We start from the raw sequence: 27,673 nt of genomic DNA on the forward strand, positions 1-27,673 counted from the left end.
CACACACCGCGGACGGACTGGCCGGCGCTCGGCCCGTCCCTCCACGGGGAGTGGCAGGAGCCCATAAACACGCGAGACTTGAGTTCCCAGACGCGGGCCAATCGAGGAGCCGTCTGCGGGGCCCGGGGGCGGGGCTAAGGAGGGCGGGGTTTGCAGCGGCCGCAGCGTCACCTGACCGCGGGAGGCTCCGCGCGGGGTGGGTGCTGCTCGCTGCAGGCTCGGGGAGTCGCCATGGTGAGTGTCGAGCGGCCGCGGGGCCCGGTCGGCCCTGCCCCCGACCCCTGCGCCCTCCCAGCGCCGCGGAGCCGCGCGGGCGGAGCCGGAGCCCCGCAGGCCGGTCGGGGCCGGGAGCCGCCGGGCTGGGCCTGCGGGACGAGGGCAGGCCGGGGAAGGCCGCGGGCGGGCTGATCCGAGGCCGGGGTGGGCGGTGGCTGCCGGTTCTGAGGCGTGCCTGGGCCTGCGGCCGCCCGTCGCGGGGGTGGGTCCGCCGCGGTGAGGGGCCGGGGGCCGCCCGGAGGTCGCGCCCCGGCGGGGGAGCGTTTCCGGCGTGGCGCCCTCTGGCTGCGCGAGAACCACCTGCCGGAGGGTCGGAGCGGCGCCCTGGTGTTCGGCTCTTCCCCGCGGCGTCCGCCGGCGAGCTGCGGGGCCTGCTTACGGGGGCGTCCCGTGTGGTGCGCGTTGCCCTGACGGAAGGGCGACTTGTTTGCACCGACCCTTGTTGGCCGGCTCCGGGTCGCTCGCTGCAGCGGGCCCCTGGGCTGCGGCCCACACGCCTGCGCCTCCTCAGCGGGGCCGCGTCCTCAGGCGGTGCCCGCGGCCTGTTCGCCTCCCGGGGACCGGCTGCTCCGCGAGCCGCGCTGCGAGGCGGGGCCCCGTGAGGCGCCCGCGGCCGTCAGGGCCGTCCTGCCTCCGCGGGGACTGGGCCCCCGAGAACTCTTACGGTCGGCGGCTGGTGCGAGGACGATGCAGACGTTTGACTAGGATGTGCCTGTTGTGGGCATTCGTGAAGTGACGGTCACGGGGTTCATTTGTTTTTTATTTTTAAAGATTTTAATGTATTTATTCGTGAGAGACACGAAGAGAGGCAGAGACGCAGGCGGAGGGAGAAGCAGGCTCCACGCGGGGAGCCCGACGCGGGACTCGATCCCGGGACCCGGGTCACGCCCTGGGCGGAGGGCGGCGCTGACCGCCGAGCCCCGGGGGCCCCAGAGTTTTGGCCGCCTGCGCCTCTGCCCTGTGCAGGGTGAGCCCGCTCGAGGCGATGAGCTGGACGCAGCCCCGCGCTCCCGAGGACCTGTGAGAGGAGCCCGGATGCGGACTTGGGCGGGTCGCTCGTCACCCTGGAGTCTCCCCTTTGCGTCTGGAAACAAGTGTTGGCTCCTAGGATCTGGGAGCCAGGTCACTTCAGGCGTCCTGTGGCCTCAATGCGGAGCGTGCCGGGCGCTGGAGCGACGCCGAGAGTGAGGCGGGAGCGGTGCTTGTGGCCCCGGATGTAACTGTGAGGGGCGCTGTGCGGGCGCTGGAGCCCGGGCTGCGGGGCCGGGGAGCTGGGAGAAGGGCGCGGTGACGCGATCGCTCCCGCGAGGACCTGCGAGCGACGGAAGCAGAGACCCTCCCGGGGGAGCGGCCGCGGGGTGGCCTTGGTCTCAGGTCATGATCGGGGTCCCGGGGTCGAGCCCCGCGTCGGGCCCCCTGCTCGGGACAGTCTGCTGCTCCTTTTCTCTTCTCCTGCTTGTGCTGTGTCTCAAACAAATTAGCAAAAGTTTGAAAAAAGGAAAAAAAGATTCTCCAAATGGAGAAGAATAAGTGTCGCTAATAGATGAAGCTGGGACAAGTGAATGTTGTTCGTGGCGTGTCCAGCCTAGAATTCCTGGGGAGATGTATTGGCAGATGAAGCTGGAGCCAGGTTAGTGTTCAAATCATATTTTGAAGTTGCCAAGCTCTCATCATCCTAAAGCTCCCTACTTCAATTGCAGTCGTGTGCCTTATAATTACAAGAGTAGTACTTAACGTTGAATATGATGAAGTTCTGTATCTGTGAGATTTTCCTCTTACAGTTGACTTACAGCGTGTTGGATTACAGCTACAACCTACCAGTGAGGAGATGGACCAAATAAGTGCTTAGATGGCTGGAGATAATGGCTTGTATCTAAGGGGAGGTATAATAATAGTGACACTTATAAAGTGCTTGATTACTAAGTGCTAGGCATATTCTGAGTTCTATCTGTATCATTTCATTAATTCCTCATAATAGTAATATAAGTACTCTTACTGTCTCTGTTTAATAGAAGAGGAAATGAATACACGTGGTTTGAATGGAGAGCAGTTTTATGAGTGATCCACTCACTTTCTCTGAGCCTGACGGCTATGTAGACTTCTTGGGAGTACTGTTTGGCCTGGGTCTCAAGCTCAAGAGAGCCTAATGTTAGTTTGATCTTGATTCTGTAATGTTTCCATTTTTCTCTCATCCATGTAACCTTTAAGTACATTAAGTACAAAGCCGTTTGTAAATGGGGAACTAGTTCCATAAGTAAGCAGACATTGATTACCTGGCTTGTGTTTAATGAGACCATGCAAAAATAAATAAACAAACAAACCATGCTCACAACATTTCTTACTGCTCTTGCTCTATGTGACACTTCCCAGGAAGAACCTCAAGACACTCCCTTAGAATAGCCATATAATGGCTACATTTGTATAATAGCTACATTGCCTTGGGGAGTAATTTCTAAAAATAACATTTCCTTATTATAGTTTTAGTTCATTTGTAGCCTACCTTGTAATAAGTCTGTAGTTTCCTATATTATATGTTTATTTTAAACCCAGCTGATGCAAAATAGAAGAATTCTGCTGAAGTTTTCTTAATAGATCAATGAATCTATTCAGTTTATTAAAAAATTTTTAGGTTTGTAGTCTCTTTGTAACCACAGTTTTATTTGCTGTATTAAGGTTATTATACACCATAGCCAAAAGGTGGAAGCAGGCCAAGTATCTCATCAATAGAAAAATAGATAAAATATGGTATATACCTACGATGGAATATTATTCATCCTTAAAAAGAAAGGAAATTCTTCCATATGCTACAACATGGATGAACCTTGAAGACATAATGCTAAGTTGAAATGGCTAGACACAAAAACATGTAATTCTACTTATATGAGGTACTTAGAGAAGTCAGACTCAGAGAAAGCAAAATGGTTGTTGTGTGGGGTAGCACTAGAGAATGGAGGGTTATTGTTTTATGGGTACAGATTTTCTCTTGGGAAAGATGAAAGACTCCTGAAGATGAATGGTGCTGATGACTGTACAAGAATGTGAATGTGCTTAATGCCATGGAACTGCACATTTGAAAGTAGTTAAAATGGCAAATTGTATGTTATATATATTTTACCATAATAAAAAAGTAATTATAAAAATTTCCTGATGTATCTATATTTATCTCTGAACCTAATGAAGTCCATTGATTCTAATAATTGTTAAATCTGTTGCATCTAGAGATAAAGGGCCAAAAAAATCCAAACCTTAGCTTGGTGTCACTGAAGTTCTCAGAGAACCAGTCCAGGATGAATGGTGAATTTCATGAAGTCAGAATCCTCAGATGCTGGGGTTGTCTTTGCCTCTGAGACATTTTAACACTAGTAGTTCTGCTGTATAAATTAAGTTTCCCTATAAATTTAGTTTAAAAGATGTACGTTTTTCTTTGATATTTGTATATGCTTGTGAAGAAGTGTGGTCATAGGGAAGCACAGGTTACTAGAGTTTGCCATTGGGAAAAAAAAATAGAGACGCTTGGCATTTATTTATTTATTTTTTTTTAATTTTTTTTTTATTTATTTATGATACTCACAGAGAGAGAGAGAGAGAGAGAGAGGCAGAGACATAGGCAGAGGGAGAAGCAGGCTCCATGCACCGGGAGCCCGACGTGGGATTCGAGCCCGGGTCTCCAGGATCGCGCCCTGGGCCAAAGGCAGGCGCCAAACCACTGCGCCACCCAGGGATCCCGACGCTTGGCATTTATTATTAATTTTTTTCCTCTTTCCAAAATTAGACCAAGAAAAAGTTTTCCATTTTTATAAGTGATTCTGATTCACAATGGTTTTTTTTTTTTTTTTAAGATTTGTTTATTTATGATAGAGAGAGGCAGAGACACAGGCAGAGAGAGAAGCAGGCTTCATGCAGGGAACTCGATGTGGGACTCGATCCCGGGACTCCAGGATCACGCCCTGGGCCGAAGGCAGGCGCTAAACCGCTGAGCCACCCAGGGATCCCCTAACTTTTATGTTTATTTATTTATTTTTTTTTTAAATCTTTTTTTTTAAAGATTTTATTTATTTATTTATTCATGAAAGACTGAGAGACAGAGAGAGCCAGAAACAAAGGCAGAGGGAGAAGCAGGCTCCATGCACCGGGAGCCCGATGTGGGATTCGATCCCGGGTCTCCAGGATCGCGCCCTGGGCCAAAGGCAGGCGCCAAACCGCTGCGCCACCCAGGGATCCCAACTTTTATGTTTATACATAAGTCTTTGCCTTCCTCCTTTCCATCTCATCGTATAGAGGCATCTTACCTTTAGTCATTTTTATTAAGGTGAAATTCATATAAGATTAGCCCGTTTATGTTTTTAAAGATTATTTACTCTAGAGGGAGTGGAGAACAAGTGAGGGGAAGGGCAGAGGGAATCCTCAAGCCGACTCCCCACTGAGCGCAGAGCTTAACTGGGGCTCAGTCCCAGGACCCTGAGGTCATGACCTGAACTGAAATCAAGAGCAGGGCACTTAACCAACTGACCTACCCAGGAGTCCCAAGAGGAACCATTTTAAAGTGAACAATTCAGTAGCAATTAGTAAATTTGCAGTGTTACACAACCACCGTTTCCAGTTCCAAGACATTTTTATCACTCCCAAAGGAAAACCTGTACTCATTAAGCAGTTATTCCCCCACTCTCTCCTCTGGTAACCACAAGTCTACTTTCTTTCTATGGATGATTTGTTTGGGGGGGGGAGCATTTCATATGAATGGACTTCAGACCTTACATGGTCTTTTGTGCCTGGCTTCTTTCACTTAGCATAATGTTTCTTAGTTTCATTCATGTCACGTATATCACTACTTTGACCTTTTTATGATTGAATAATATTCCAATATATATATTTATGTATATGTGTATACTATAACTTAACCATTTGTCTGTTGATTTTTTTTTTAAGATTTTATTTATTTGAAAGAAAGAATCTGCATTTGGGGGGAGGGGCAGAGAGAAGCAGAAGCCCGCTGAGCAGGGAGCTGGATGCGGGCTTGATCCCAGGACCCTGAGTTCATGACCTGAGCTGATGGCAGATGCTTGACCACCTGAGCCACCCAGGCACCCCCATCTGTTGATTCTTTAGCCATTTTTTATTAAATATAAACCTAAACATTCTAAAACCAGCTCATTTCATTCATACACTGAGCATTTATGAAGCATCTGTTATGTGTTAGGCAGTGTGTTGGGTCCTGAGGACATAAAAATGGCCATAATTTGTAATTACAAAATAACACATGCTGCAGTAGAGGTATAAACACGGTGTTTATACATGTAAAGGATCGCGTGGTTAGTTCCGTTTGGTAGATCTAATTAATTTTGCAGGCAGGGTTTTGCTGATAACAAAAAGAAGAGTATCTAGGTATCCATTATAGCTGTAGACCTCTCTACATTAAATGGTAAGGTAGGGACTTGAGGAGAGTACTCCTTGTGGTCTTCTGTCAGTCACTAATAATTTCAGCTATTTTATTTCTTAGTTTTTTAGTCTCGTTGTATATTGTCTGAGAAGGTCAGTGTTTCATAAACTAGTCTAGATGAAAAGTAGTATAGAGCAAAAAAGAGGCTTTTAGAGATTTTGTTTAGGCTATACCTATCACAAGGATTCAGATTGGTTGTATGGCCATGTTCTGTTGTTGGATTCAAACTAACACCATGTTTTTTGGGACCAGCCTGCTACAGGAATGTTGAGTCAGTTTCTGAGAGTAGAGATTCTCTACACATTACTGTTCTCCTTCAGTATTATTATGCTATTAATTTGGGTGACTCGGTATAGCTCTCAGTTCAATAGTTGTCAAAAATAGGGATCCATGGGTGGCACAGCGGTTTGGCGCCTGCCTTTGGCCCAGGGCGCGATCCTGGAGACCCGGGATCGAATCCCACGTCGGGCTCCCGGTGCATGGAGCCTGCTTCTCCCTCTCCTATGTCTCTCTCTCTCTCTCTCTCTCTCTCTGTGACTATCATAAATTAAAAAAAAAAATAGTTGTCAAAAATAGATAAATGGGTTTAAGATCTAGGACTGGAATGAGGCTTTTATGAAAGCCTTGGGAAAGGGCTATGGCTAGAACTACAGAAGTAGCAGATTTTTTGGAAGAGAGTGCTAATGAGACATTAATGAAAGTTTTTTGTTGTTGTTGTTTTTTAGCCTACAACACAGCAGTCACCTCAGGATGAGCAGGAAAAGCTCTTGGATGAAGCCATCCAGGCTGTGAAGGTCCAGTCATTCCAGATGAAGAGATGCCTGGTAAGAATGTCAACATGAGAGGCAAAATTGCAGTCTGTGTGTTTTGCAAGGTTGTATAGCACCACTGCTTCTGCTGAATGTAATCTTCAGTGTCCTCTGTCCCATGTCCCTCAAGCACTGCATGGAGCAATTTCAACAGGGAGCCCTGTTTACTTGCATTTGCATTTATGATTTGGGATTGTCTGTCTTCCCTCTCAGAATAGAAGCCCCACGAGGACAAGAAACCTTACCTTCTATCGCCGTGCCAATATCTGACCTCGGTTACTGGTCTCATTGGTTCTATACCTCAAACCTGAGGAGTACTTGACATAAAATGGGTGCTGAATAAATATTTTTTGAAAGAATGTATTTAAATGCTTTCATTTTGGATTATTCAGCTTTTTTCTATCTTGAAGGCTTTTGTTTTCATCCTGAATGGACATATATTTTTGCAGCAACCAGCTTGAAAATTTCTGTGTTTTCATATTCTAAAAGACAGAGTAGGAGGTAATCTGTGTAGAAACTATAGATTCTCTGCATTAAAACTTAAGAAATAGAACCAAACAGGCTGGTACTTCAAGTTATAAGTTGCTCTGATGATGATGATTTTACCTTTGTAAAGTGCCTCACAATTTCTAAAACTTAGTGATAAGCTGTTTTAACCAATTGTATGTATTGTATTTTTTTTTCTTCCAAAAAAAAAAAAAATGTCTTGGCATAGAGAATATGAGTGGGTATGGAACTTGATATTGCTTGTTTTTGTCTCTTTCTGAGTATGAATATTGCTTCCTGTATCTAAAGGCATTGTCATAATATGTGTTTAGTGGGACACATGGGCATTGTGAGGAGGAAAGTATACTTACAGGGATGGTCATTTCAGACATCTCTGAAGAGTCTTTACCTATGACAAAGTCATTGTCAGGATAGTAACTTGCTTTAAAAGAATTGGTATGCCAGCTCTCTCAATTGCAGGCGCATGTGAATTCATGGCGCTAGTTTCATAATCATTAGGAGTTGAAAAAATTAGTTATGCCAGGAAGTGTGTAGTCTTAGGTACATAAGACTTCCTAAGCTTCACAGTCCTGGTGAGAAACCATGAATCTTTTTCTTTCAGTAGGAAGAAGGCAAGGTGAAACTAAATCTGATTGTTGGGATGCCTGGAAGGCTCAGGGGTTAAGCATCTGCCTTCAGCTCAGGGCGTGATCCTGGAGTCCCAGGATCGAGTACCACATTGGGGTCCCTGCATGGAGCCTGCTTCTCCCTCTGCCCATGTCTCTGCCTCTCTCTCTCTCTCTCTCTCTCTCTGCATCTCTCATGAATAAATAAATAAACTCTTAAAAAAACAACAAAAAAACCTGACATGTGATTAAAATAATTTAAGTTCTGTATACTGTGTAACAAATCCAAGTTATATCTTTATTTAAATTAAACATTCCCCTCCATTCTCTTGGTATTTCTGTAGGACAAAAACAAGCTTATGGATGCTCTGAAACATGCTTCTAATATGCTTGGTGAACTCCGGACTTCTATGTTATCACCAAAGAGCTACTATGAACTTTGTATCTTTTGAATGTTGAGGATTGACCATTTTGATCGTACTTTTTTTTTCTTGATAAGGCCATATTTTGTTTTTTCCTTGTTGCGTTTTTCTGGTGTTACATTATTTTTCATTGTCTTAACTAAATAGTACTCCATGTAAATGTTGTAAGCGAGGAAAAAGAAAGACTTAATATCAGAAACCCTTTATGCTTAAATTTCTTTGTTGTTGTATTTCAATTTTTAGTTCCTTCATGAGGGGTATTGAGGCTGTTAGGCAGTTGGTTCTTTAATGCTTAGACATTGTCATGCATGACTCAAATGAAAATGAATTCAATGATTTGCCATTTCAAAACCCTCTAGTAGTCTGATGGGCATTCCTTGTTTTTACTGCTTTGCTTTACCAGACATCTTTTAAAAACCTTATTTTATCTTTTTTGCATTTTATTTTATTTATTTTTTAAGTTTTTATTTTAATCACCTGGTGTTCAACAAGTGCCCTCCCTTAATCACCATCACCTATTTCACCCATCCCCCCACCCCTGTCCCCTCTGGTAACCATCAGTTCTCTGTAGTTAAGAGTCTGTTTCTTGGTTTGTCTGTCTCTTTTTTCTTTTTGCTCATTTCTTTTGAGTGAATAAAAACCCTTATTTTAAAATAAGGAAAGCCCAACTGAAATTCTATCTTCATTTAAGGTATCTGCCCAATAGTTTAATGACTCCAACAAATTCCAGAGTATTGCTTACGTTGGCTTGGCTTTATATCAGTCCTTAATCGTAATTAAAAGATATGGCTATTTCTGATGAACTACACTACTTGGAGGTCTACCTGACAGATGAATTTGCTAAAGGAAGAAAAGTGGCAGATCTCTATGAACTTGTACAGTATGCTGGAAACATTATCCCAAGGCTGTAAGTAACTGAGAATCTGAGGGCTTTTATATCTGCATTTTCCACTTTATGATATAGCCTTTAAACTTTGATTTTTAAAAACCAATTTTAAGGTTATTTAGTTTCTTAGCAAATTGAAATTAGCATTTTGGTAGATATTCTGAGTTTTCTTTTAAGGCTTTAAGGTATAATTTTACTTTTTATATAGAAATAGAAAAAGCAGATATACTATTTTGTTTAGTGTTTTGACTACTAGAAAAATTAATATGACATTTAATCTCTTACTAGTATGCTTAAAGATGATAATGATACTTATGTATGTATATGTGTATGTGTGTGCAACATATACTTATATATACACATATATTTGTGTATGTGTGTAAGTATATGTGTAATTTGTATATAAATATATGTACAGATTGGGGAGAGGGTTAGTGAGTGGTTGCATTTTAAATTAGATATATTTTCATTGTAGAATGGAATGTAGAATGGTCCATCTTGCTTTAATATGTTTGGGTTCAATATGTTTGTACATAATCAAATTCTTGACTTGAGTCTGTTATTTATTTATGAATATTTTAATCCAATGTTTCCTCATAATTCCCCTAGTTACCTGTTGATCACAGTTGGAGTTGTATATGTCAAGTCATTTCCTCAGTCCAGGAAAGATATCTTAAAAGATTTGGTAGAAATGTGTCGTGGTGTGCAGCATCCCTTAAGAGGTTTATTTCTTCGAAACTATCTTCTTCAGTGTACCAGAAACATCTTACCTGATGAAGGAGAGCCAACAGAGTAAGTGATTTTCTTTTCTTTTCTTTTTTTTTTTTTTTTTGTGATTTTCTTTTTTGATTTAGTTCTACTTTTTTGTTGTAGACTATATAAGAAGTATAGAAAAGTGTATAGAAAAAAACAAACAGTATTTCTCCCACCCACAGGACTTGGGAGAAGTACTACTTCTTTCCTCCCACCAGTACTTGTAACATTTCAGTTGGAGATTTCCTTTGTGATGTAGAATTCTTCAGTATATGTAGTATGATGCAAAATGTACTCTTCTAGGGACACCTGGTGGCTCAGCGCAGGACATGACCCTGGGTCCCGGGATCGAGTCCCACATCGGGCTCCCTGCGTGGAGCCTGCTTCTCCCTCTGCCTGTGTCTGCCTCTCTCTCGGTGTCTCTCATGAATGAATAAATAAATCTTTAAAAAATAAATAAATAAAATAAAAATTATGTCTGGTTTATTAGAACCTGCTTTTTTCATTAAACATAATTTTATGAGTATTTTTCCATTACATTAAGTATTCTTTGAAGATGTGACTTTTTAAATGAGTTATATTTTGAAATTATATTTGTAGTGAAATACTGACAAATGCTTAACTTTTTCCATGAGCTAGCTAATTTTCATATTGTTTTTTGAGTGTGTTATCAATTTTTGTCATTTATGGACTGCTAGATGCCCTGGATAGAAGTGATTTAAGTTATCTGTGAACACAAATTGCATATTAACTCCAAAAGAGAAAAAAAAAAAGCCTTTGAGAGCCCTGTCTCTTGTGACCAATATTCCAGTATCCCACAATAAAGATAGATGGTCAACCAGCTGTGGTCTACAACCAACTAGGTGAACTATTTATATGCAGATTTCCTAGATTGAGGACCTTAATTCCTTTTAAGTTTATTTATTTATTTTAAAAAACTTTTTTTTTTTTTTTTTTTTAAAGTAATCTCTACATGCAACATGAGGCTCAAACCCCAGGACCCTGAGATCAAGAGTCGTATGTCCCTACTGATTGAGCCAGTCAGGCACTCATTGTTTAACTTTACTTATTCATTTGTTTCTAAGGTATACAGTTCAGTAATTTCTAGTGTATCTGTATCAATTTCTTTTTAAGAGAAAAAAATATAAAAATTTACCATGCATGTGATAAATGATATAGAAAAGGTAAAAATTTAACAATGCTGAGAAGATAATGAGGTTGTTTTATTATGATTTGACTGTCAATTTTGAGCATTTAATTAGGCAATCATTAAAAAATTTTTTAAAAAGCCTATATTCCCTGTCCTATGAGATGAAAAATCAGCAGGAAATATATGGTCTCCTCCCTCACAAAGTTTATATTCTAATTGAAAATGTTCAACAATAAAATGATGTAGTTAGGGCATCTGGGTTGCTCAGTCAGTTAAGGATCTACCTTCAGCTCAGGTCATTATCCTGGGATCCTGGGATTGAACCCTGTATCGGGGTCTGTGCTCAGCATGGAGTCCACTTGTCCCTCTCCCTCAGCCCCACCCTCCTATTTGTGCTCTCTTTTTCTCTCTCAAATAAATAAATAAAATCTTTTTTTAAAAATGGTGTAGTTGGGGATCCCTGGGTGACTCAGCAGTTAAGTGCCCACCTTTGGCCCAGGGTGTGATTCTAGAGACCTGGGATCAAGTCCCACGTCCGGCTCCCTACATGGAGCCTGCTCCTCCCTCTGCTTGTGTCTCCGCCCCTCTTTCTGTCTTTCTCTCATGAATAAATAAAATATTTTTGGGGATCCTTGGGTGGCTCAGCGGTTTGGTGCCTGCTTTCAGCCCAGGGCATGATCCTGGAGACCCGGGATCGAGTCCCCACATCGGGCTCCCTGCATGGAGCCTGCTTCTCCCTCTGCCTGTGACTGCCTCTCTCTCTGTCTCTCATGAATAAATAAATAAAACCTTTAAATATATATATATGTATATTTTTTTAAAATGGTGTAGTTAGCAGTACGTTATGCGTATCAGGTTTTTTTTAGGCTTTTTGAATTAATAGAGTTGCTCTGAGAAAAGTTGGGCCAAGGTAGGGAATGGGGGAAAGTGTTTTGTTCCTTTATACTTGCACTGTGTCCTCTCCCTGGTATTTTTTTCTCTTGAGTCTGTTTCCCTTGAGGTTGAACACTAAGCCAATGAAGTTGAAAGTCTTTTCTGTAAAGTATCAATGTATTAAAGGGATAAGAAGGAAACGTACAAAGGAGAATGGTAACAATAAGTTGGTCCTATAGTGTAAATAGCAGATGTAAAGATTTTTTCAACTCTCTCTTTGCAGTGAAGAAACAACTGGCGATATCAGTGATTCCATGGATTTTGTACTACTTAACTTTGCGGAGATGAACAAACTCTGGGTGCGAATGCAACATCAGGGACATAGCCGAGATAGAGAAAAAAGAGAACGAGAAAGACAAGAACTGAGAATTTTAGTGGGAACAAATTTGGTGCGCCTCAGTCAGTTGGAAGGTGTAAATGTGGAACGTTACAAACAGGTTTATATCCTTTTACTTGTTACCTTTTCTTACATCATGAGATAAATTTGAAGCCTGATTTTCTTAATTAAAATATTTTTATTAAATATTATTACAGTGGGGATCCCTGGATGGCTCAGTGGATCCTTGCCTTCGGCCCAGGGTGTGATCCTGGAGACCTGGGATCAAGTCCCACATCAGGCTCCCTGCATGGAGACTGCTTCTCCCTCTGCCTGTGTTTCTGCCTCTCTCTCTCTCTGTCTCTCTCATGAATAAATAAATAAATAATCTTAAAAAAAAAAAAAGGACCAGGTAGTAAATATTTTTGATTTTGCAAGTCTTGTTGTCTGTAACTACTAAACGACAAGTTGTGGCAAAAAGCAACAACAGACAGTATGAAAGTGATTTACAAAAGCAGACATTGAGCTAGATTTGCTCACCCCTGGAAGAGATAATCCAGGATAGTGTCACACATATGTAATGAGTTACTTTTGACAAAAGCATAGTGGTAACCTTTTCAACAAATTTTTCTGAAACAGTTGGACATCTCTGGGCAAACAAGATCCTTGAATGGTGACCCATTCTCGCCATATAGAAAAACTTAAAAAATGGATCAGAGACCTAAATATAAAGCCTAAAACTATGAAACTTCTAGAAGAAAACACAAAGGAAATCCTATAATGTTGGATTAGACAAAGATTTCTTAGGATACAAAAGGCACAAATTATAAAAGAGAAATGAATTTGATAAACGTCTTAAATGACTTTCTAAGTAGAAGTCCAGAATTTAAATTTTTATTTAAAAATTCCTCTATGAGGGATCCCTGGGTGGTGTAGCGGTTTGGCGCCTGCCTTTGGCCCAGGGCGCGATCCTGGAGACCCGGGATCAAATCCCACGTCGGGCTCCCGGTGCATGGAGCCTGCTTCTCCCTCTGCCTATGTCTGCCTCTCAATCTCTCTCTCTCTCTCTCTCTCTCTCACTATCATAAAGATTAAAAAAAAAAAAATTCCTCTATGAAATGTTAAAGTTTCGTTTAAAAACTATGGGTTGGAAAAATCTTAAAGATTCATGGGCACCTGGGTGGCTCAGTGGTTGAGTGTCTGCCTTTGCCTCTGGCCATGATCCCGGGGTCCTGGGATCAAGTCCCATGTCAGGCTCCCCACGGGGAGCCTGCTTCTCCCTCTGCCTCTGCCTCTCTCTCTGTCTCTCATGAATAAATAAATAAAATCTTTTTTTTTTTTTAAAGGAAAAATCTAAAGATTATCAAATTAGTAGCTTAAATGTTATTAGAGGCGTGGCTTAGCATTTAAAAATGTTTTAACTCTTACTCTTTTCTTTTAGATTGTTTTGACTGGCATATTGGAGCAAGTTGTGAATTGCAGGGATGCTTTGGCTCAAGAGTATCTCATGGAGTGTATTATTCAGGTAAGTGAGAACATATATTGCATCTTTTAAAAGGACTCATTTTATCTTAAATAGTTTTGTTTTGAAAAAAAAAATCTTGATAGAATAAAAAATAAACTGTCCTCGGTGCCTGGGTGGCTCAGTCAGTTGAGTGGCTAACTCCTGATTTTGACTCAGGTCATGATCTGGGGTCCTGGGATTGAGCATGCTGGTCTGGGCTCAGTGAGGAGTCTCCCTCTCCCTCTGCTTCCCTCCCCAGTTGCGGGTTCATGTTCTCTCTCTCAAGTAAATTTTTTTTTTTTTTTTTAAGATTTATTGATTTATTCATGAGAGAGACAGAGACACAGGCAAAAGGAGAAGCAGGCTCCTCACAGGGGGTCCGATGCAGGACTTGATCCCAGATCCCGGGGTCACACCCTGAGCAGAAGACAGACAGACGCTCAACCGCTGAGCCACCCAGGCATCCCAAATAAATTTTTGAAAAGAAAAATAAAAAATAAGCTGTCCTGAGTAAATGATTCTTTTCTCTTACTGATGACTTGGTCTTAGTATTGATGTGTTTTTCCCTCCAAAATGTAGGAAAAGAGTAGCCTCTAAGTTCTCCAGTTCTTGTTAGTTTTAGTTTAGTTGTAGATGTATTTTGGTTAGTGGAATATTTATCTGAGCTTTAAGGAAGCTCAAAAGTAATATATTTGAATTTAGTTGTATAAGATTAAAACAATTATTTCTACAAATATGAACTTTACCATAAGTCCAAAATATAATGTGAAATACATTTACTTGTATCAATTAATTATTATTTGATTTTCAGGTTTTCCCTGATGAATTCCACCTTCAGACTTTGAATCCTTTTCTCCGGGCCTGTGCTGAGTTACACCAAAATGTAAATGTGAAGAACATAATCATTGCTTTAATTGATAGGTAAGTGCTTCCAACACTAGAGGGCAGTGTTCCAACTTGGGACTAATGAATTTAAAACATTTTTGTGAATTGCTTATTTCTTTTACATCTTTTTTATATTAATGATTGTAAAGTAATTACACTTATGAACAGTTTAGTTCTGTAAGTATGAATTTCTTCCAGGTGATTGTCTAGCTTAGGCAGGAGGCATGGAAATACATTTAATTGGCAATGTCCTACAGATCCATTATTTAAATCTTAAAATTCAAAGAATAAAATGTATTTTTTACAATAATGAATGTTACCTTTTAGTGGGAACTGATTTGATTTGGAGTTTTTTGTTTCTTTAACCAAGTAGCTATTAGATGTATGATTAAGAATGTTTAGGTAATCACTCTATTGTCACATTTTTTAAAAGAAGAATTTTGAAGTATTAAATATGTTTAGAAAATTCCCCTTATGTTTGAATTTTACTATTTTAGGCATTCATCTTGGTTAAAAGTATAAAACTTGGCCTTTGATAATGGCTTTAATGAGTACCTGCTTGGCAACCATACTGAGTGCTAGTATATAATATGTGTCCTGCTCGTTTGCTTACACATCATTGACATCGTGAAACCAGGAGCCCAAGTGAAGATATATTTCTGCAAATACCTTTTGTTACATTTTAAATACCTAAGTTATTAAAGTCTGAGAATTTATATGGCACATTCTCCAAATTATCAGTTTAAATCTGGGCAGCAAGAATTATATGCGAATTGGACATATTCTTAATGGAGGCTAGTTAAGATTTATCTTTTGAAGATTTCTCTTTCAAATCATGGCTGTTAAAATACATTTGTCACTAACGAATTTTTATCCCTGTCTACTTGAATAAGCTTCAAAAAATATTGCAAAATCAGGCTGTTGAAAATTATTTATGGGGGGATCCTTGGGTGGCTCAGCAGTTTAGCGCCTGCCTTCGGCCCAGGGCATGATCCTGGAGTCCTGGGATTGAGCCTCGCATCGGGCTCCCTGCTTGGAGCCTGCTTCTCCCTCTGCCTGTGTCTCTGCCTCTCTGTGTGTGTGTGTGTGTCTCATGAATAAACAAACAAAATCTTAAAAAAAAAAAAATTATTTATGTATGGTGTAAAATAGAACATATTGTAAGAATACAGTAAAATAAGACATTATTGAAGAAACTGGTTAAAAATGAATTGATCACTTTCTTATACCATACACAGAAGTAAACTCAAAATGAATTAAAGATCTAAATGTGAGACCTAGAACCATAAAAATCCTAGAAGAGAGCAATTTCTCTGACATGGGCCATAGCAACATTTTCTTAGATATGTCTCCTGAGGCAAGGAAAATAAAAACACAAATAAACTATTGGGACTACATCAAAATAAAAAGTTTCTGCACAGTGAAGGGAACAGTCAACAAAACTAAGAGGGAACTTAATGAATAAGAGAAGATATTTGCAAATGACCTATCCACTAAATGATTAGTATCTAAAGTATATAAAGAACTGACCAACTCAACACCCAAAGAGCAAATAATCCAATTTAAAAATTAAAAAAAAAATGATCGACTCCATTCCAGTCCTTTTTAAAATCTTTTTTAGTGTTCTAGGAGAAAAACCTTGTAGAAAATATAGAAAAGTATAAAGAACAAAATGTCATCCATGATCCGACTACCTAAATCCCTGTATTTGTTACAGATTGTTTTCTTTTTCAGATTAGCTTTATTTGCTCACCGTGAAGATGGACCTGGAATCCCAGCAGATATTAAACTTTTTGACATATTTTCACAGCAGGTGGCTACAGTAATACAGGTTTGTATGGCTTTTCTCCTAAGTTCTTAAAACTTTGAAACTTCTCAGGAGGTAGACCCTTTTGTGATTGTTTAAAATAAATTCTGTGGTTTTCTAAATATTTCAGTCTAGACAAGACATGCCTTCAGAGGATGTTGTATCTTTACAAGTCTCTCTAATTAATCTTGCTATGAAGTGTTACCCTGATCGTGTGGACTATGTTGATAAAGTTCTAGAAACTACAGTGGAGATATTTAATAAGCTCAACCTTGAACAGTAAGTCAAAGTTACATTTTTATAAAAACCCTCATAAAGCACTTATTTAATTCTAGATTAGTTTTTCTTAATTGCTTTTTGAAATGTTTACATTTGTCTTAAGCATTTGTTAGATTGATAATGCTTGGTATTAATCAGGGCAGAAAGTAACAACCAATATGTTGGTTGTGTACATGATCAAATAGTGGCATTCATGGACTCTTAAGTAGTCTTCATGGACCAGAGTCTCTCCATTTCAGACCCCTTTAATATATGAATACGTTTTCAAACTGGTAAGGGAATTAGCAGTTGACCTTTGAACAATGTAGAGGTTAACCTTCTGCGCAATTGAAGAACTCTGCAACTCCCTAAAATTGACTATTGATAGCCTGTTGTCCAGAAGCCTTACCAGTAAGTTGATTAACACATATTTTGTACATTCCATGTAGTATATACTATATTCTTAAAATCAAGTCAGCTAGAGAAGAGAAAATGTTATTTTAAAAATTACAGGAAGAGAAAATACATTTGTAGTACCATACTATATTTGTAGGAAAACATCCATGAATAAGTTGGCCTGCACAGTTCGAATCCATGTTGTTCATGGGTCAGCTGTGTTTATGTTAAGCAGTATTTTCATAGGAAGTGATTTTCTACAGATGAATAAGTTGTAAAAAAAAATTAGGAGCATATATATTTTTTTTGTTGTTTTTTTTTTTAAGGTGAAATTAAATTGGTTTAAAATATCTTTCTATTTTGAGCTTTGTTTTTGATACCATCAAGGAAAGTCCATTTTGTTGCCAATAGTTGGGAGCTTCCTCAACTGTGCTTTCCTAGTCTTTGGTATCCTCTAGTGGCCATTGTGGGCATTTGTGATCCCTTTACCTTTTCCCCAGCAGTCCCCTTATTGTCCCATCCTCCACTGCACGGAGTACTCCGATAAGCTGCTACCTTAAATTCAGCCTGCTTTTCCTAAATCACCAACATCTGATGCAGAAGAAGCAGTTTTTTTTCCTATTTTGTGGAGTTGCTAGTTTTGGATGAATTTTTCTCCCTACTGATTTTCATCATGAGTATACATCATTTACTGGGTGCTCAAGAACTTAACTATCACTTAAAATATGTTCCTAAAAATGTCAAATTCTAGACAGTCATTTTAACTCCAGCTATATAACCTGTTCGATGTTATGTCTTATTTTGTATTAATAGAACATTAAGAGATGAGTACATGTTTGTATTTAGATAGGCATCGTTATCTTCTTAGAAGGAAGTCATTGGAGTATTTTGAGGTGATGTAATTCACTTGACCTGTTTCCTTTAACGTGAAAATGAAAATCTTCAAGTTTTTATGCAGTGTATTTGTATATATAGAAAGTTAATTTTACTCATTAAAAGGCTGTTATTTTTCTTTTTTGTAGTATTGCTACCAGTAGTGCAGTTTCAAAAGAGCTCACCAGACTTTTGAAGATACCTGTTGACACTTACAACAATATCTTAACAGTCTTGAAATTAAAACATTTTCACCCACTTTTTGAGTATTTTGACTATGAGTCCAGAAAGAGCATGAGTTGTTATGTGCTTAGTAATGTTCTGGATTATAACACAGAAATTGTCTCTCAAGACCAGGTAAGAGAATACCAACATGCGGTATTAGGAAAACAGAAACAATATAGTAATGATTTTAGACTTTGAGGCAGACATATGAAATGGGAGAAGAGGGTAATTTAATACTAAAAAAGATTACAATGAGTTTATTCATTATATAAATTAGAAATTAGAGGTGTATAAAGAAGAAATTATAAAACTATAATCTGGGCAGCCCCGGTGGCGCAGCGGTTTAGCGCCGCCTGCAGCCCGGGGTGTGATCCTGGAGACCAGGATCAAGTCCCACATCGGGCTCTCTGGATGGAGCCTGCTTCTCCCTCTACCTGTGTCTCTGCCACTCTCTTTGCTCTCTCTGAATGAATAAATAAATAAATCTTTAAAAAAAATAAAAATAAAAAATAAAACTATAATCTGGGATGCCTGGGGATGCCTGGAGTCATGCGTCCGGCTTCCTACATGGAGCCTGCTTATCCTTCTGCCTGTGTCTCTGCCTCTCTCTGTGTCTCTCATGAATAAATAATTTTTTTAAAAAATCCTAAAAAATATATACATAAAACTATAAGCCCACCAGAAAGAGAATAACTACTATTAGTTAATATTTGGTGTGTGTTTTTCTACTCTTGTCTATATGCACATCAATATACATCAACCTTCTTACAATAAAAGGAATTATGTTTTTAATACAACAAAAGCAAATGAAACTTTAATAGCTAAGAGAAGGTAAAGAGTTTGCTCCTTGGGACTTTACACAACTAGAAACGCTTTGACAGTGACTTTATATGCTGATGGTTTCACTTCAGTGGTTCCTGCATCTCTCATGTTACAGGTGGATTCCATAATGAATTTGGTGTCCACATTGATTCAGGATCAGCCAGATCAGCCCATAGAAGACCCTGATCCAGAAGACTTTGCTGATGAGCAGAGCCTTGTGGGCAGATTCATTCATCTTCTGCGGTCTGAGGACCCGGATCAGCAGTACTTGGTAGGAGTTAACTCAGTTATCACATACTGTCACGGCTCCTAGGTCGAAATTCCATGTAGATGTACCTAAAATGGTCTGAAACAGTTCTGGTCTTATAAGGTTTTGAAAAAGTTGCAGCTGAATAAGAGATTAAGTGATACCCATGGAGTTTGACTTTATATAGAAATGCATAATTGTGAGCTTATGGGAAATATATTGGTTGCTCTAGTTTCTTTGAGGACTTAAGAATTATAGAAAGCCCATCTTCCTTAGTTGAGTGGATAGTACTTCTTCATGTTCATTTTCTTTTTTAACTATGCTCCTTTTATCCAGTTTGTCATAACTTTCTTTATCAGGATAAAACTTAGAGTATAAGCAGCAATCCGTATATTCAATTGTATTTATGTGTCTGAGGTCTGAAAATATAAGTTGACAAATTTAAAAATGTATGAAAAGACTTTAAAATTCAAATTCTTTTTCTTAACCTCTTTTTCCTGGTGAAGAACAATCAGAAGTTTTCCTTTCTTTATCATTAGTCCTCAATAAATCTTTGTGAAATGAATAGGCCTGAGTAGGAATATTGGTGATTGATGCATGATGATTTATTTTAATGGAAGTTAGCACAGATGGCAATCTAATTATTGTTTGGGAAAAGTGTAGTTTAACTTGTTGGATTTGTAGGCTGTTAGATGATGATATGATGGGGAACACTTTCATTTGAGGTTGAGTCCTGACTTTCTCCTGGTGACTTTTTTTGTTGTAGTTGACACTCTTGTATTCCATCACAAGCAGTGTGAAGAAGAATGATTTCTGTCGGCAGTGTGATACTCTTTGACTTGGCTTACTGATAAAACATTCTGGGCAGGCCAGCGTCACACTCTGTGCGCTGTGTGTGATCTGTACATAGTGACTGGCTGATTGATTCCCTTATGTTTCTGTGTCTCACATACGTGCCTACGTGTGTTTTCATTTTTTGTTCTGTTCCAAATGTAGTAGTAGGAAGTATCCCTTCCACATGTAGCCAGTTGATTATGCCTGTGCACTGAGAGACCTTTACGGTGAGGATCAGTAGCTCTGACTTCCCCAAGGGAGAATGCATTCGCTTATCTATTATATCAGAGAAATTTTAAAAACCTGGATATGTCACACATTGTATCACACATATTAAAAAGTATTTCATGAATTCTTGCGGTTTTTTTCCGAGACAATATGACGTTTATTTCACAGTGGCTCTTTTAAAGTATATTGCCATTTCCTTTTACCTTAATTGTCTTTTTTCTCCAAATTAGCAGGTAAGACATACCAACAAAATACATATAGCTATTTTGCATTCTAGTAATAGCCAACATTTTCTAAGCCCTGGCACCCTTGCCTTGTGTCAGGTACTAGTAACTTCATGTGTATTACTTGATCTTCCCAACAACAAAAGCAAATGAAACTTTAATAGCTAAGAGAAGGTAAAGAATTTGCTCAGGGTCACTCAGGTAAGTAAATGTTAGTAGAAGTCTGTCTTCAGAACCTGCAATCTCTGTCAGAACAGCCGACTTTGTACATATGCATATGAAAATATGTTAACATGTATCTCTGCCTCTGACTGGTCCTGTAACCTTGGGCACATTATGTGGCCTCTTTGAACCTCCGGCTTCTTCATTTGTGAAATAGGGTTACTATCTGTTTTGGTTATGATGTTGGTTTTATTGACTCAGTGCAATAAGAAATGTAAGCATCTACTGTTAAGCCTGGTATAGCAGCAGATGCAATTAAAAATTGTAGCAATAACAATGATTAGAGCCCTCATTTAATTTTATAAATGATTAATCATAGTGCAGGAAAGATTAATGTTTGGGGGGGATTTTTTTTTTGGTCAGATTTTAAACACCGCACGAAAACATTTTGGAGCTGGTGGAAACCAACGGATTCGCTTCACGCTGCCACCTTTGGTGTTTGCAGCCTACCAGCTGGCGTTTCGCTACAAAGAGAATTCTAAAGTGGTGGGTTTACATTTAAGTATGTCACTACTTTTTTTTCTTTTTTTTCTTCTTCTTTATGTGTATTTGTTATAGAATATTTCAAATATATACAGAAATAGACTATGGAATAATAAAATTCCAGTTTCAATAGATCAATTCTTTATACATCCTGTGTTAAGTTTTCCTAACCGTAGTGTTGGTAGATTGCATACTAGCTGAGGGATCACAAAAAAACACTTAGAAATGAAAGATTAAAACAGTGTAAATTTATGCTAGAAGTTTTTCCTTTATTTAAAGATTACTTGGAGACATTGATAAGTTTATTACAAAATTGGCTCAGAGTGCTTTAGTTTAAGAATGATTTTACTTTCTTAGAGTCTCTACCAATTCTAAAGTGATACAGTAATCTCATGCAGAGGTTGCAAGTACATAATAGGTGAGATCTAATTCAAGATAGTTTTGCCTGGCATTGCATAATAACCTCTCTCCAAAAGCCTGAAATTGAATAATTTTATGAATCATGTACTTTTTTTATGCACGTATTCCTTAAGCAAAATCATGGCTTAAATCTTCAATGATGATAGTTTTATAGGAAATCCTTCAATCTGATGTACCTAAAGTTGGACAGTCAAATTAGTGTTTAAAGAATAAAAACTCAGTAGACTTACTTTTCTAATATTGGAGAAACAAGATTTATTCAGTAGACTTGCCAGCATGACATAGCCGGTCAGTTTTTATTATGCCACCTGCTCATTTAGGACTTTTTCCAGCATTCCATGTATAGATTTTGGTGAATGTAACAATAGAAATAGCAGCTAGCATTCACTATGTGCCATATACTGTGCCAAGGATTATCTATATACTTGGATTATTGCATTTAATCCTTACAGCAAGTCTGTGACTATTACCCTCTTTTAAAAAATGAAAAGAGGGAACCCTGGGTGGCGCAGCGGTTTAGTGCCTGCCTTTGGCCCAGGGCGTGATCCTGGAGACCCGGGATCGAATCCCACATCAGGCTCCTGGTGCATGGAGCCTGCTTCTCCCTCTGCCTATGTCTCTGCCTCTCTCTCTCTGTGTGTGACTATCACAAATAAATAAAATTTAAAAAAAAAAAAAATAAAAAAAAAAAAATAAAAAATGAAAAGAACTGATTGCTTTAATAAGAAATTTGAATGGTCAGATATAGATAAAATATTTAACCTCACTGGTAATTACAGCAATGAACCTCTGTTTTAGAAATCAAACTGGTAAAGAGAAAAAATAAAGAAGGTTTGCAATGGCAATGGTATTATGAGAATGCATTCTCACCTAGTAATGGTGGGCATATGACATACTACAGTCTTTGTATAAAAAACTGGCAATATGGAGAGCCTTAAAAGATCTAATAATTCCACTTCTAAGAATTTATACTAAGTAAATAGGGATTCAAAAAAACCTTGTGTATATGGAACATTAGCATTCGTTGTGGTATTGCAGATTATTTCCAAAAGGAAATATTTAAGTAAATTATGCTATATCCAGTGTGTGGAATATTTTCTAGTCATTAAAGTGATTTCCAGGAACTTAGTATCGTGAGGGAGATTGTTATGACAAAATAAGTGAAGGAAAAGAAGTTTGATGCAAGTATATGCAGTATGAACCCAATTTAACTCATTCGATGAGTTACTATAAAGTAGAAAACAAAACAAGAATAGCGATCCCAGTTATAGTACATTTGCATAGGAAAAAAGATGTTAACATCAGAATGTTATCAGTGATCAATGCTGGGTGGTGGATTTAGGGATGATCTCAGTGTTTAAAATCCATTTGTTTATCTTCCTAATTCTGTCCAGTTGGGGTGTGTTTTGAGTTTCTGATGAGTAAAAACAAAATGCCAAATATTCAAAAATTATACAGCCAGTAACCACAAAGATACTTTGAGAAGTATCTGTGTTTGAGAAGATAGTAGATAGAAGTATCTGTTTGAGAAGATACTGTGCTTGATGGACTTGTGTGCTTCATAAATGAGATGAAGGAGGATAACAGGAGAACCTTGAGCTCAGCGCTCCTGCTTTCCCTGTTTGTTCTATAGAAGCTTCATAAAATGAATATTCGGGAACCCTGGGTGGTGCAGGGTTCTCCCAGGTCCTGGGAGACCCGGGATCGAATCCCACGTAGGGCTCCCGGTGCATGGAGCCTGCTTCTCCCTCTGCCTATGTCTCTGCCTCTCTCTCTCTGTGTGACTATCATAAATAAATAAAAATTAAAAAAAAAAAGAAAATGAATATTCTTGGGCAGCCCAGGTGGCTCAGTGGTTTAGCACCTGCCTTTGGCCCAGGGTGTGATCCTGGAGACCCAGGATCAAATTCCGTGTATCGGGCTCCCTGCATGGGGCCTGCTCCCTCTGCCCGTGTTCTCTGCCTCTCTCTCTCTCTCTCTCTCTCTCTCTGTATGTGTCTCATGAATAAATGAATAAACTCTTTAAAAAAAAAGAAAATGAATATTCTTGAGCTGGCTCATCTTGAAAGTAAGTAAGGTAATTTAAACTTTTTTCTCTTTTAGGATGACAAATGGGAAAAGAAATGCCAGAAGATTTTTTCATTCGCTCACCAGACTATCAGTGCTTTGATCAAGGCAGAGCTAGCAGAATTACCCTTGAGACTCTTCCTTCAAGGGGCTCTAGCTGCTGGAGAAATTGGTTTTGAAAATCATGAAACGGTAGCATATGAATTTATGTCCCAGGTAATTGTCTTTTCTCCTTTCTGTGTTGTCTGATCAGTTTTGCTGTGTGCAGCCACCTGTTGTAGGTAAGATATAGTGCACGTGGATTTCCTCTTCAGTGAATGTATAACCACCCCTTCCCACCGTCTTGGAACTCCTTAATGCTCTAGTTGCAATGATTGCAGGAAAATGGACCATCCACTAGGGTCTAATGAGATTTAAGATTTCTGGGTGGGTCTTGGTATAAGTGTTTGCTGGAGTGAAAAGCTCCTTTGTTAAATTTAGTTTGGGAACTCTGGGTTAAAGAAAAGTTAAAACAACTCTCTTGCATGAGCTGTGTCTTAGGACTCTCCAAGGGAGGGGTCAACGTGTGAAGGGAGTACAGAGCCTATCACCAAATGGGGTTTTGGTGGGAAGTACTTTAGAAAACACTCCAATAGATGGTGGTAAAGGTTTTTTCTACTTCTTGTTCACCAGGCATTTTCTCTGTATGAAGATGAAATCAGTGATTCCAAAGCACAGCTGGCTGCCATCACCTTGATCATTGGTACTTTTGAGAGGATGAAGTGCTTCAGTGAAGAGAATCATGAACCTTTGAGAACTCAGTGTGCACTTGCTGCATCCAAACTTCTGAAGAAACCCGATCAGGGCCGAGCTGTGAGCACCTGTGCACATCTCTTCTGGTCTGGCAGAAACACAGACAAAAATGGGGAGGAGGTAAGGAGGGAGGTCATTCCCGACCATGCTGCAGGAAGGGGATAGCTGCCATGGCCTTGTGCACTAGAGGTGAAACATCTGGAGGGCTTGGAAGCCTGACAAAGTTGCCTTGTTTATTAAGAGAAATAAAATGGGGGATCCCTGGGTGGCGCAGCGGTTTGGCGCCTGCCTTTGGCCCAGGGCGCGATCCTGGAGTCCCCGGATCGAGTCCCACGTCGGGCTCCCGGTGCATGGAGCCTGCTTCTCCCTCTGCCTATGTCTCTGCCTCTCTCTCTCTCTCTCTGTGTCTATCATAAATAAATAAATCTTTAAAACAAAAAGAGAGAAATAAAATGGACAATAATGTATAATGTATAGAGTTACATCCTATGGTGAAGCGCCACTTTGAGTATATTATAATACAGTAAGTTTATACACTGCTTTTTAAAAAATATACATCTTAAACCCAAAACATTTAATTAATAAATACATAAAATAAATTCTATTTGTAAATTATAGCTGCGTGCTTTAAAAAAAAAAAGAAATGAAGAGATTTAAATTTGTTGTACACCTTAAAAAAGAGCCACTGTAGTGTTGTGTTTATTTCTTGGTGTGAAATGGGACATTTGTAATTCATTAATCTTTTTAATACTCTCCCCCTCACCCCCCCACCTCACCCTTTTATTCTAGCTTCATGGAGGCAAGAGGGTAATGGAATGCCTAAAGAAAGCTCTGAAAATAGCAAATCAGTGCATGGACCCCTCTTTACAAGTGCAACTTTTTATAGAAATTCTGAACAGATATATCTATTTTTATGAAAAGGAAAATGATGCGGTAAGTAACTGTAATAAAATATTGTTACTGAACTAATATTTTCTTTCCTGCTCTTCAGAGATTTGATACATAAAAAACTTTATCATCTTGATGCTTTCTTTTTTGTTTACAAGGGTCAGAGTTTGGAGAATGCACCTACTAGTCTCTGTTCATTCTTTAGTATTCTTTGGTTTATAGATGCATCTCTCTAAGGGAAGAACTCATATGTGCAAGAAAATTCTCATCTCTTTTGTTCATGAATATTTTATAATATTCATGGAATATTTTTTAGTCACTGTTTGAAAAAATATATAAATATAGTAGGCTTATTGGTTATCACGTAAGTTTAGAATAATTTCTTATATGGGTTACCCTTTTATTTTTTTATTTTTATTTTTTTTTTAAGATTTTATTTATTTATTCATGAGAGACACAGAGAGAGAAGCAGAGACACACAGGCAGAGGGAGAAGCAGGCTCCAGGCAGGGAGCCCGACGTGGGACTCGATCCCAGGACCCCGGGGTCACACCCTGGGCCGAAGGTGGCACTAAATTGCTGAGCCACCCGGGCTGCCCTGGGTTACCCTTTTAGCACTAATACAGTGTTGGTCAAGATTTATCAGTTAAATAAAATTTTGCTTTTCTTGTATTGGTACACGATGCTCTATTTTTTGTTAAGTTTTTGGTTTTTTTCTTTTTGTTGTTGTTTTGTCTTTTTTTGGTGAGTTGCCAGTAGTTGTTGCTCGAACCAGGCATCATGTTTTCATCTCTCTTTTTTTATAATTACTTTGATGACTGTTGAGAGTAACACAAGATCCTCAAAAATTCTTACTGAATTATCTTTTTTATATGGTACATGCTAGATTCTGTAACTGTACATGTTCTCTTGTAGGTCACAATTCAAGTTTTGAACCAGCTTATCCAAAAGATTCGTGAAGATCTCCCAAATCTTGAGTCCAGTGAAGAAACAGAGCAGATCAACAAACATTTTCATAACACATTGGAGCATTTGCGTTTGAGGCGGGAATCACCAGAATCTGAGGGTCCAATTTATGAAGGTCTCGTCCTTTGAAAAGGAAACAGGCTCACCCTATTCTTTTCCATGTACATCCAGTAAGGGTTTTATTATACTAGGTTTCCCTTCCATAGATTGTGCCTTTCAGAAATGCTGAGGTAGGTTTCCCGTTCTTACCTGTGATGTGTTTTACCCAGCACCTCCGGACACTCACCTTCAGGACCTTAATAAAGTTATTCACTTCATAAGTGTTCAATCTGTCTTATCACCCCAGGTGGCATGATTGATCTGCTATTTAAAAGTCATGTGGTCTGTAAAAAAAAAAAAAAAAAAAAAAAGGAAAGACAAACCACCTCTTAGCTACTAATGAAGCTCTTCTTCCTTTATTCTGTTTTGTTGGTTGTGTAATTTCCTTCATTACTTGGGAGTACTAACCTGAAAGTGTCTGTCTCTTTGTTCTCTAGTCCAATTTGAGAATAATTTAGAGGAAAGGGATACTACATATGTGAAATTCAGCTTGGGCTTTTCCCTAAATGCAAGATAAGGCCATGTGTAAAATTTTCCCTAAAACTAGAATATATTAATGCATGTCTGAGAATTCTAAAACACCATGGTCAATACCAAAAGCTATATTTTGCATATTTGGACTCAGTCATCCATTAAGAACTTATGTTGTCCTCTGGGCATATTTATCCAAATAATTTTGTTCTAAATATTAGTATAAAATAGAAAATTTGTGATCAATATAATTTATGTATAACCTTCATTATTGTAAATTTAGGGGGAAATGCATCGTACAATTATGTTTTTGTTTTTGTTTTTTTTTTTGCACCAGTGGAACAATAAAGTTGCTATTAACAATTTTGGACTTTTACCCTTTTGTACTAAATATGTAGAAGGAGCTGGTAAAATGCCTGTGGAGTTTAATACAAAGACATTGTTGAGTTACAGCACTTGCTTCTTCAAAGGCACCATCTACTCTTCTGTTTAGATCCATTTGCTTTTCTTTGGCCTTATCCTGTTCTCCTCGGCCTGGTGCCTCCACATAAACTTTCAGGAGGCTCACCACCTGTATCTATGATATAATAAATTATCCCAAAACTTAGTGTCTTGAAACAAGCATTTATTTCACCATCTTCTGGGTGAATCTGCAAGCAGCTTGGCTGGTCGTTGTGAAAGTTTGGTTGGGGCTGGCTTCTTAGCTCATTCACATGACGGTTATCTGGAGGCCTCTGTTCCTCTTCTTGTGGGCCTTTAAAAAGGGGCAGCTTGAGTGTCCTCATGACACAGCAGCAGATTCCCCAGAGGGACCCACGCGAGAGGGCTAAGAGGAGGCCACATGCCTTTTTATGACCTGACCTTGGAAG

The 27,673-nt window shown here is 39.3% G+C and overlaps 1 protein-coding gene across 2 annotated transcripts; it reads left to right on the plus strand.

Moving 5' to 3' along the window:
• The first annotated feature begins 82 nt into the window (after window positions 1-82).
• On the plus strand, window positions 83-27,411 carry VPS35 (VPS35 retromer complex component). Of its 2 annotated transcripts, none has more exons than XM_077844857.1 (17): window positions 83-234; window positions 6,439-6,537; window positions 7,979-8,075; window positions 8,840-8,963; window positions 9,552-9,734; window positions 12,002-12,215; window positions 13,536-13,619; window positions 14,410-14,519; window positions 16,218-16,314; window positions 16,421-16,569; window positions 17,967-18,174; window positions 18,980-19,135; window positions 20,983-21,105; window positions 23,626-23,805; window positions 24,262-24,501; window positions 25,171-25,314; window positions 26,184-27,411. In XM_077844857.1, the coding sequence occupies exons 1-17, from the start codon at window positions 232-234 to the stop codon at window positions 26,361-26,363; spliced, it is 2,391 nt and encodes a 796-aa protein (XP_077700983.1). In that variant the 5' UTR covers window positions 83-231; the 3' UTR covers window positions 26,364-27,411. The 2 variants fall into 2 exon arrangements, with proteins under 2 accessions (XP_077700983.1, XP_077700985.1); XM_077844859.1 differs by lacking the exon at window positions 83-234 and adding an exon at window positions 1,705-1,906.
• The last annotated feature ends 262 nt before the right edge of the window (window positions 27,412-27,673 follow it).

This window comes from Canis aureus, chromosome 13, assembly GCF_053574225.1.
Source record: "Canis aureus isolate CA01 chromosome 13, VMU_Caureus_v.1.0, whole genome shotgun sequence".
NCBI lineage: Eukaryota > Metazoa > Chordata > Mammalia > Carnivora > Canidae > Canis > Canis aureus.